At 43.5% G+C, this 11,302-nt stretch overlaps 1 protein-coding gene across 1 annotated transcript; it reads left to right on the top strand.

The window, feature by feature from the left end:
- Positions 1–37: 37 nt before the first annotated feature.
- creb3l2 (cAMP responsive element binding protein 3-like 2) lies at positions 38–11,158 on the top strand. The gene is made up of 11 exons (XM_088406136.1): positions 38–550; positions 5,779–6,031; positions 6,116–6,370; positions 6,908–7,122; positions 7,191–7,337; positions 7,891–7,949; positions 8,066–8,134; positions 8,915–9,014; positions 9,093–9,222; positions 9,293–9,521; positions 10,180–11,158. Exons 1-11 carry the CDS (start codon positions 452–454, stop codon positions 10,238–10,240), a joined length of 1,617 nt encoding a protein of 538 aa, XP_088262262.1. The 5' UTR covers positions 38–451; the 3' UTR covers positions 10,241–11,158.
- Positions 11,159–11,302: the final 144 nt, after the last annotated feature.

The raw sequence follows: 11,302 nt of genomic DNA, 5'->3' as shown, positions 1-11,302 counted from the left end.
CATCGAAGAAAAGTAGTGGCTTTACTTTGAAACACCACAGGAAATGTCTCCACTTTCAAGCTCAGCAACAGCTGGAACTCACAAAACATTGCTTAGCTTGTGTTATTTTCGACCTGACGTTGTGTAAACTACGCAGAGTAACATCGAAACATAGAAAGACAAATTTGAAGAGAAATTTGTGTTTTGACAGTAGTATGCTGGATTTGAATTGCCTGGGTGTCGTGTGACTCCACCTCCGCATTCCAGGTCGTCTCTGTGACGAAGAGGAGGAGGAAGGCAAGAGCAAGAAAAGCAGCTGGGAAGTGTCTATCTGGATGTCCAAGTGAACTGGAGATGGTCATCAAACACTTGGACGATCTTTCTTGATTAATTTCAAGCTTTCCGCGTCGACTCCTCGCAAAAAAAAAGACGAAAAAAAGAATTCAAGAAGTTTTGGGAGGCGGACGCCGTTATGGAGATCCTGGACTCGAGCGAAAGCTTCCTGCACTGGGATCGCAATCTCAGCGAGCTGTCCGAAGCCGGAGAATTAGACTGCGCCCTCTACACTAATGTGAGTCCAACACCAAAAGTTTTCCAACTCAACTTTCACATGGTTTTAAAACGAGATTGGTGCACAGCGCATGTGTGTGCCCTGCTCTCCTTTCACAAGTTGATCCTTGAGGTCCAGGATGCCGCCCCCCCCTCTTTTTTTCTTTTACTGTTTACTTAAAGCCAAATCTCTCTAAATATTAAAAACCCAAACGTTTTACATACAAATCGAAGACAAAAAATACTGATCATATCTCTAGGCAAAAGCATCCTGTAAGTACACTTGCTCAATCGGAAACTAATCGTTTTTATCATCGTGATCATGTTCAGCTTGAGTGTTTTTTTTTTTAAACAATATATCGTACTGACAGTGTTTTTAAACATTTTAGATACACTGACAATGCATACAATCACAACGATGAATTCATTTTTTTGAATGAATGTTACTTTAGTGGCCATATTACAATTTAAAGAACTGAAAGTTATGGACCAAGTTTGACTTTCTTGATATACATTCCACGAAAAAGCATCGGACCAAGTGTCTTGCATTTGCAAAAAAGCATCTTGAGCATTTTCCAAAATGGCATTTTGCCTTTGTGCTCTTACGTAACTTGCAAGGAGAAACTTTGCTTGGTCTGCGGCCAGATGGGAACGCAGCCTGCAGAAAGCCGCATACGTTCTGGCTCTTCATCTGGCAAACTTTGACGGGTCCAGACTCGCGTGGTGAAGACAACTGAGGGCCCTTTAAACCCATCCCGAGGCTCTGCTTGCATTCCGTTGAAAAATTTCGAATTCATTCATTCGGGTGTGTGTGTGTGTGTGTGTGTGTGGGGGGGGGGGGGGGGGGGGGGGGGTTATAATTTAATTACAGCTTGTGTTGTTGTTGTTTTCTTGTGTAGCTTTAGATGCTGCATGGACCAGAAGCCATATGTTGCACACCCATGTGTGTGCTCCTCTGTGTGCGTACATGCACAGTGCCCTTGGTTTTTGCAACATGGTTGGGTCCAAATCTTGGGTTTTATTGTCTGTGTGGACCTCCTGTACTTTAAGTTTTTAAAAGCACCATAGCGCGTGTATCCAGCCGTGCTTTGGTGTCTCCTTGATGCCTTGGTTAAACAATTGAAGGAGCAGGCGGATTACATACAGCCTGGCGACACAAGTTAGCTGAATTCTAATTGGCTAAAAACTAATTTGGAGACTCAAACGGATATAATATAACATGAAAAGTATAGAATATGGAGAATAATTTATATATATAATATATATATATATAATATATATATATATATATATATATATATATATATATATATATATATATTATATATAATATATATGCATTTAAAATACAATTGACTTTCATTATAGTTATAATTATTATCGTTTATTATAGTCATGATAATGATGTCAGGTTATGTTAGATTAGGTTCGGGTAAGTGTTATCATTAGGCAGTCTGTTTATGATTAAGTTTAGGGGCTAGGAAAAGCATTATTTCGACGGGATGTCCCCACTATGCTAGAAACACCATCTTGTGTGTTTCCCTGTGGTTGTGTGTATGAACGTAAAATAGACTGTAGTGTTCAAAGCAAGACTGGCTCACTTGTTCCCGTCGACTGACCCCCGCCCACCCAACTAAGCTCCGCCTCCCTTCACTCAAACTCTGCGCGTTGACACCCGATTCCCGACAAAACAATGCAAAATGCGTGCGTCATTAGTCCGTGGCATCGTCATAATTCTCTATCAGGTTCCTCTGGTTGAAACGTGTGCCGAATGACACTAACTAGTCAGCCTTTATTGTTAACACACCTTGTCGTGTCCTCACGCTGGCATAAAGTGGCCTTGAGGTAAATTTAGCTGAGAAGATATTCACGTGGGAATTTGCAGTGTAGGCCTGTTTTTGTAGTTGTTTTGTTTTATTTTTATAGTGACAATGCACACAATATTGTTTGCCTTGTGGGTGGAGGAACGCCACCGGCAACCTACAGGACAGGAATTGTCCAAATGTCGCTTTTGCATCAATTTTCAAGCTGCAATGGCATTGGTGCTAAGATAAGATGCGAATTCTTGCACGTGTGTGTATACGCTCGATGATATACTGGTGGGAGGAAGGTTTGTCGCGCACATGCACTCAGCCTTTCCAACAGTGTGTGGCCTTACGTAACCTTCAGCAGATGGAGCGCAATGTCATGCTCCTCTCTGGGCCGCGGCGGCGTAAACACAGGTTCAAAAGTGAGGTGCCTGTTCTCCGGCGGGGCAGGGCATCCTGCTCGCCTCTGGCCTCCAGCCATCAGGCTGTAAGTGGAAGTCGCCACACACATGGGAAAATCCTCAAATTGCTTTTACACCAAATTGTTGTCAACATCTTCACCGGGGTGTCCAAACTACAGCCGGCGGGACAATTGCGGCTTGCCACATTTTTAGCAGCCCACATCATATCCTAAAATTATTTTGACGGGGCCTGCAATGCCATTTAAAAATGGCAACAACAAAAAAAGATGACGGGCAGCATTAAGAGTCGGAAAAAAACCTAATTTACCTTATGAACGTTTTTTTAAATGGCTGTGTTATACATACAAGTATATATTTTTTGATTAATTGATTTATAGTGTTTAATAAGTTAGATTAAAATAATATACACACTCACACACACACACACACACACATATATATATATATATATATATATATATATATATATATATATATAATTCTAATATGTATTTGTTACAGTTTTTGATGCATTTTTATAATTTATTAAAAGGGTTAAGGAGGATTGTTTTAGCCTCAGAACAGATTAGGCTATTTTCATGAAAAAGCGTCTCTAACCAGATTGAGGGTTTCCCCTGCATACTGCACATAGTCAGCTGGGATAGGCTCCAGCAGGCCGGCAACCCTAAAGCGGCTATGGAAAATGGATGGATCTCATTAGCATTGTGTGAAAAAAAAAACTTATTGGCTAATTAGGCTGTTAAGTACTTATTGTGATGGCCGTGATCGTTATTTTTTGCACTGGATGGAAACGGGCCCCTCGCCACTTGGCCGCCGGGCCTCCACATGGCGTCCACATGGAAGTTTGCGTCTGGATTTGAAGTCTGATGCAAGCGTCCCGTCCTTTCTCCATTCCCCTCTCTCCAGACTGAGAAAGTGGGCGGCGTTTTTCAGCCAAGGTGCTTATCATCCCGTTTCCAGGGCGTTATTACGCCTTGGCCTCGCTTCTTCTGCGGCAAGTCTAAATTGAAATTGGTTTTTGTGTGTTTGCGGTGAGCAATCCGCGTTTGAACCCTCCCAAAATGGAGTTCAAACGCAACAAACTGCAACTGTACTTCTTTGCCCTAAAATCAAAAGTCTAAATGCCATTTCTCCGCATAATTACATACTGTCAGATTCTAAGTGTAATTCTGCTTGTGTAGTTTAGCGAAGACATCAGAGTATCTCATTAAAAAGCGCCAGGTGCCCACATGGCGCCCGTGTGCTTTTATAGGCCTCAAGCGGCCCACTTCCTGTCTGTTGCTTGGATAGACGCACCCTCAAGGCAAGTCGTACCCCACTTTTCTTTTTGGATGCACCCCATGTGGTGGTGGGACACACAGGGAAGCCTCTCGCCTCGTGTGTGTTTTTTTGCGGGGCCCATACCCATTAGTCGAAGTCAAGGAAGTCCATCAGCAATAATTTCCACTAAAAAAGGAAATATGGGCATTGAAGTGTAAAAAAAAAAAAGAAATATATATATACACGCGTTGTCCGACCTACATTTATAGAGTGGAAATGTACACTGCTAAAAAGCTAACCCGCCCCCCATTACTTTTCCCATTTTCGGTACTTTCTCAAAAATAGGTCGTGTTTTGGTGTGTGTGTATGATCCGTTCTAATGACTCTGTTCTAGTGACTCACTTAGTGGAAGGAGTATGTCATGACTGTCGGGTTGCCGTGACGACGCGGAAAAAAGCCGGGTATGTGTGCGCTGCTTGACCCAACGCCCACAAATTAGCTCAATATCCATTCATTTGGCCCGTTAAAAGGGAGCGAGCTCAACCTACATTATCTTTTCAACAACAATAATAATAACTGCTCTCTATGATTAAATGAACAAGTCATCTGGTATTTTTTCTTTTCAACTATTCTGCCATGTGTGGAAGCTTTTTTTTTTTTCCTTGCGGTGAAATCATCCAAAACTGTCTGGAGGTTGTTTTGGTTTAGGCGGGGGGTTGCCCTCACTAATGTGTGTGAATGTGTGGAAGCTTCAGCAGGCCTTAGGATGAAGGGGGTTGGCTGCAAGAATTTCAAATCCAGACGTGTTTTCCATTTGCCCTCTGCAGACTGTATTATCACCACGCTAACCGCTATCTTCACTCGTGATTTAGATCCCGTTAGATAATTCTCAGCACGTAGAAACGGTTTGGAGTTTGTCGGCGCAGGAAAGAACCATCCACACATGCTCAAACAATCAAATGGGTTTTCAAAAGCTCAGACTTTGGCTAACGCTAATGGCGCTAACAGCAATGTAAATAGTAGCAGGACAAGCAAACAAGGCCGACTCGTTGCTTTTATCTTGACACGGACTCATCGTGTGCTCTCTTTGTCCTCTTGTGTTCGTGTCATCACAGATAGGTCGCAGTCCTAGTCCTAAGTACACACACAGTCATGAACACACACACAGTCATGAACGCGCACGCACGTGGATACCTTTGCAATATCTATAAATAGATGACTGTGATGATTGAGAAAGCTGTGTCGGAACTCCTTGGCTTTGCCATTGGGTGGGGGGGGCGAAAGGGGCGTCGACCCTAAATCACAGGCTGGTGTGAGCTAGCGGGACAAAGAGGTTTCTGTTTGTGTGTGCACGGTGGGCCGCGGAACGCTCCGCTGCCTTATATTGCGCGCACACACACACACACTGGAAAATGACAGAGAGCGTGTGTGTGTGGTTTAGGGCTCTGTTTTGAAGCTTGCAAATAGTGGGACCACTCCCATTTCTTTTTCTTCAACAAAGAGCTGATTTTTGACCCTTTGAAAACTATCTTGTCAGCATTTTAGCTAGCGGAAATGAGGCAAAGTAGGGGCACACTACAGTACTTTGAGTATTATTACCGTACATTTCAGACTCAAAGCCACAACTTTTTTTCTCGTGATTTGAGCCCTTCGGTCTTGTAATCTAGTGCGGTTTATCTGCAGTTTTGCGGTGATGTCATTTTTGTTGGATTAGCGTCGCGCATACCGCACGTGATTGACTTTTTTCATCTGGAATGCAGCACTTCTCAGAGCTTCTGGACGACCTGTCCCACGATGCTCTGCTGGGCCAGCTGTTGAGCGACCCCTTCCTGTCGGGGGTGCGAGGCGGCGCCGAAGCCATGGAGGGCGACAGCGAGGAAGGCGAGGACGGCCCGTGTCCGTCGTCTTCGCCGCCGCCGCACATCGCCGCAGAGCACAGCTACTCTCTGTGCGGCGACAGCAGGCCGCAATCGCCACTTTCGCACCTGACGGGCGAGCGCGGCAGCGACGCAGGTGAGGCGCCGCCGGATCGATCGAAGGTCACGCGATCGCACCATCGATCGGACGTCGTCATATCGCACCCCTGATTGTGCTCAGAATCAGAAGGCGACTTATCGGAATGGCCCATGGAGCAGGACGACGGGATGGAGGGTCTCCTCTGCGACTCCCCGTCCCTCCTGCCAGCCCTGGCCCTCGCTCTGGGGTCCGCCGAGGACCCCACAGCCTCTGAGTCCGCTCAGACGCCCGTCAGCAGCCGTCGCCACGACAAGAACATCAAAGAGGAGAAGGTCTTCCCACAGATTAAACTGGAACCGCATGAAGTGGATCAGTTTCTCAATCTCTCCTCCAAAGGTTAGGATTTGACATTTTACAACATACGTGCCTTGAGATACGAGTATAATTTGTTCCACGACTGCACTTGTAACCAAAGACATGAGCATCTCAAATCATCTTTCCCCATGAAGATGAATGGAATGGCTTTGGAGCAGTGGTCCTCAAAGTGGGGTCTGTGGACCCTTGGGGATCCATGGTGATATTTATTTATATTTAATGGTTAACCCAGGGGTTAACATCACAAAGTAGAGATGACAAATGAGAAGAATAGAACATTGATTGATTGAACATCAAAATTGAACAGAAATTTGATCAAAAATAAACAAAAAAAATCTCTATATATATTAATGACCTTAAGTAGTTATATGTTCAAAGGAGTAGGAAGAACATTGACTTTAATGTCATCGAATGTTTTTGTTTTCCCATTATAATGATGTCATTATTTTTGCGTCTCAAATGTTTTGTATCAGTGGTATGGGTGACTCCTCAAGAGTCTAGTACATCAGTGGTACGGCTAGCATTAAGCTAAAGAGGCTTTTACCCCTCCCCCATCAGGTCTTGAGGCCCTCCAGATGCCCCCCACTCCGCCCAGCTCACACGGCAGCGACTCAGAAGGCAGCCAGAGTCCTGCACACGCCCCCCCGGGCCTGTCCCGCCCCACCTCTCCTGGTAGCCCGGCGCCGCCGGTGCAGCCCGCTCCCAAGGCGTCTCCCCGCGGGAACTCCAATTCGTCGTCGCTGTCCAACTCGCCTCTTCTCACGGCCCCCCATGTGAGGAAGCACAAGCGTCCGTAATTAAAGCGCTTGGCATTCATTTGGCCGCGTGTGTTTGTGTGTAGAAGCTTCAGGGCTCGGGACCACTGATGCTGACGGAGGAAGAGCGCCGCACGCTGGTGGCTGAAGGCTACCCGGTTCCCACCAAGCTGCCGCTCACTAAAGCAGAGGAGAAAGCGCTTAAGAAGATCCGCAGAAAGATCAAAAATAAGGTGCGACACGTGGAAGATGTTAGCCTTTAAAGCAGAGCTTTAAAAGGGGCCCGTCCCTGTTAGCTTGAACTCTCTTGAACTTTTCACATTTTTGTTTTCCCCAGTCGCCCAGGTTTTATCTGCTAGTCCAGATGGAACAAGAATGGCGATATTTTCATCTTACAATGTTAACTAATTCTTTTCCAATGATGTATTTTTATTTATTTATTTATTTAAAAAGTCAAGCCATTCAATTCCAGGTACTTACATATATATTTTTTTTTCATATGTTTGGCTAAAGGAGGGCCGAAACATGACTGGTGAATTTAGAATTAAGTACATGAATTAGGTACAAAAGTAGTTAAGTATTAAATTACTTAACTTAAGTAATACATTCATACATTTCTTTAGCCAAAAAAAAGAAAAAAAAACTCTTGAAAAAAAAACATAAAAATATGTCTCTGGGATTGAATGAGTTAAAAGTAGCGTATCTAAGTCCAAATTGCTTTGTAAACTTTGTAAAGGAATGTCAAATAGGATTTATTTATTTATTTATTTTCTTGTTCCTTTTAAGATTTCTGCTCAGGAGAGTCGCAGAAAGAAGAAGGAGTACATGGACACCTTGGAGAAGAAGTGAGTCAAAATTCATATAGATTTTTATATGGACATTACTGACTTTATTTTAAATCGTTTAAAAAAAAAAGGGATTTTAAATTATGACTGACCTGCAGTACCACTTCTGTCCACAGGGTAGAGACATGCTCCAATGAAAACAACGACCTGAGAAGGAAAGTGGACACACTGGAGTGCACTAACAAGTAAATCGCACACATAATCATTTGTTTTATATCCTCTCAATAGCCAGCAGTTTCATTTGTGTCCACTGTTTTGAACTCTTTGTTTGGCTGGAATTTACTCTGCTGTCTTGCTAAGACAATGGACATGCCACAGTGCAGTGGTCCCCAGGAGGGGGGATCAAAATGTACAAAAATGTATACAAATTACATAGCTTAAGTCCATCATATACTGTAACTGAATTACAAATGCTATTAATTTCAATAAAAAAAAACGTTAATGCAAATGAGTTTTTATCGATGCAAAACCTTTGCCTACGCTAACATACAGTACATCAAAGGGAAATACCTGGCACAAACGAAAATGCTAACGTGCTAAACGCATACAAGACAGCACCATACAACATGCTAACATTAGCTAGCATGTACGCTACAGTCACAAGTTGTTGGTTCAACAAACAAAGCAATTTTGGGCATTTTATCATAAATGACAACATTCACATACGGAAAGTACAGTCAGTCGTGGGCCACATTTCACTGAGAGAAAAACAACAGGTGTGTCAATGACTGACTGCTCTCAGTTAAAGCCACACACACGCCATCCTTCAAACTACAAAATGTAATATCAACAGCGGCCAGAAGCGGCGCCAGAAACAAAGATCAAGCCAAACTATTGAATAAATTGTTAAACTAAATCAGTTCCAAAACGTCATTATTTCGGGCGCGGTACTAGTTGATTTTGGACCGTACAGTGGACACAAAAGCTATCGAAGCCATCACTAAATTGAAAATCTACATCCAAAGGTCTCTGCTGCAACAGCTGCAGGCCCTGCAGGCTCTGATATCCGGGAAGGGATCCAAAACGTGCCGGGTGGTGGGAACGCAGACATCATCCTGCCTAATGGTACGAGTGCCGTTCGTTGACCCTTGGACTTCCAAGCGCTCATCTGTGTATGCGTTTTCTCCTTCCCCTTGCTCTCAGGTGGTGGCGCTGTGTTTCGCGCTCTTTTTGGCAAGTTTTTACCCGGCCGGCCTGGCTTTCAACTCGGGCGCGGCGGACGGCGGCCCGGCCTCCGAACGGCTGGCGTTCAAAGAATCCTACGCCGCAACAGGTGTGACAACACAACACGCAACCTGCAGTATTTACGTGACATTTTACACAATTTTGATGTGTCGGCATAGTCAAATCCAGAAGTCTGCTGTCCACATTTGAGGATGAGCCGCCGCACCCGCTGGGGCTGGGCGGCAAGTACCCTGACCAATGGGAGGACGCCGACGCCACAGTGGTGATGGCGGCTTGGCGTCGTTCAGGCGAGCAGCAAAAAATGGTGGCCGCGGCGGACGAGACAGAGATGCTCCCGCCATTCAGGAGTAAAAGCAACAGAACCAGCGCGTCAAACGCCATGCACAGGTCAAACACAACCCAAGGCTTTTATGTCTCACAACATAACCGGTGAACATATTAGTGTAAACGACATCGGCATAAAAGTGCGCGGTCATTTTTGAACAGTCAAAACAGTTTGCTGATTTATTGTTGAGGTTACTGTAACAAAACAAAAAAATACTGCAAAATTTCAACTTTATTATTTGTTGTGCATGACACATTTTGTAACTCAGTTTAGCAAGGCTCATGGAAATTTACATGATTTGCTTTTGCGGGCCACATAAAATGACGTGGTGGACCGGATTTGGCCCCCGTGCCTTGAGTTTGACACCCGTGGTTTAATTCATGAGTCGACCGAGGAACAGTTTGTGCGTAAAATGAATTTAACACAAATTTAAAAACCCCAATTATTTCACGGACCCCCTGCAGTCAGGCCAAGAACCTCCAGGGGTCCGTGGACCCAAAATCAAGTCATCGTTTTTGCGCAATGCTCCCAGGAAGAACTTCATAATAAAAGTGTGCCAAGGTGTTCACGCCCACACATTATTTGCTACAGCTGGTTTATTTTGAAGCCTTTACCGGCTTTCTCACCACATTTGGCGGCATGTTTTGGTACATGCCACATTGCATTCTTTTTTTATAGCCCGCCAATAAAAACCACCCATGTTGCTGTGTGTGTGCGCAGGCTCTTGGAGCAGACTGCCAAAAGCATGGCGTTGGAGCAAAGTGTCAACAAAACTTCCTGAGGGTCAACTCCCCCAAAACCTTGCCAGGTGGAGTGTCCTCGGAACGCCCCCCCCCCCAATTCCCAACTGCTGAGTCGGCTCCTTTCAAAAAAAAAAAAACCCTGTTCCAAGTACACCTGCACTGAAATAGTTGTGTGAGACTTAAGTTTGAGTTCATCCTGGCAAATTCCCTTTCACGATGAATCATGTAGCGTCTGTGGACTAACGAGGACAGGATATCGCTTATATTTATAGTTTTGTTTTTTTTCCTCCAAAGATTATTGCTCTCTTAATATTTTATGTTTTTATTCCATTCCAGTGCCATTCGTTTGCATACATTTTGATACTTTTTTTTTTTATACATACAGTATATATAAGTATTGTTTATATAGTTTCCTAATGTGCCTTATTGCATTTTCGGTGCTGGTTTGGGAAAGCAGGGATGCAGAATATTTGTAAATATTGACAGTCCAAAAAAAGGGATTCAGAATGTTCAGTATGTGTTAGCTTAGCATGATGAAGACAGGAAGCAGATGGCTTCAGAAAATGACTTCATGGATAAAAAAAACAAACTCATCAAATTACTATGCTAAGTGAAATTAACTAGGTGGTTTTATCTTTTCCTTCTTTTTTTTTGCCTTGCACACATTTACACAGAATCTTTCAGCATTTGCTAAAAAAAAAAAAAAAAAAAAAAAAATCTATTTGTCAATATTTTTTGTCAATTTTTCATCGTCACTGTTTGGTCATGGCCAATCAGCAGTTAACCAACGTTTAGAGCTTCATTCCAGCCATGAAGATGTCAAATATTGATGTCAAGAATGGAAAGCAATGAACTTGTCTTGACTGAAAAAAGCAGCCAGAGGAGAGCCTTCTCCCCCTTTATTTTAAGTCTTTTTTTTGCTTGCATAATAAATGTATTTTCCTTAGTAAAAGCATCATTTTGTCTCCTGTGATGTACTTTCAACAACTTGAACTCCAAAATGTGTTTATCCTCACATTTCATCAGTAAAATTAAGAAGTTCTACGCAATATGCAAATGTTTCAATTGAGCGAATTGATTTAGTCAAGTAGTGCTTTAGC

The sequence above is a fragment of the Hippichthys cyanospilos genome, chromosome 22 (genome assembly GCF_059441005.1).
Source record: "Hippichthys cyanospilos isolate Australia breed blue-spotted pipefish chromosome 22, RoL_Hcya_1.0, whole genome shotgun sequence".
In the NCBI taxonomy this organism is placed as follows: domain Eukaryota; kingdom Metazoa; phylum Chordata; class Actinopteri; order Syngnathiformes; family Syngnathidae; genus Hippichthys; species Hippichthys cyanospilos.
The sequence above is the reverse complement of the archived record's forward strand: the minus strand, read 5'-3'. Positions and strand labels throughout refer to the sequence as shown.

Excerpts from the sequence above, each read along its gene's own strand:
- creb3l2 (XM_088406136.1), top strand. The coding sequence starts at position 452 with ATGGAGATCCTGGACTCGAGCGAAAGCTTCCTGCACTGGGATCGCAAT. Across the intron at positions 551-5,778 it reads ACTGCGCCCTCTACACTAAT|CACTTCTCAGAGCTTCTGGA; the intron begins GTGAGTCCAACA and ends TCTGGAATGCAG. Across the intron at positions 7,950-8,065 it reads ATGGACACCTTGGAGAAGAA|GGTAGAGACATGCTCCAATG; the intron begins GTGAGTCAAAAT and ends TTCTGTCCACAG.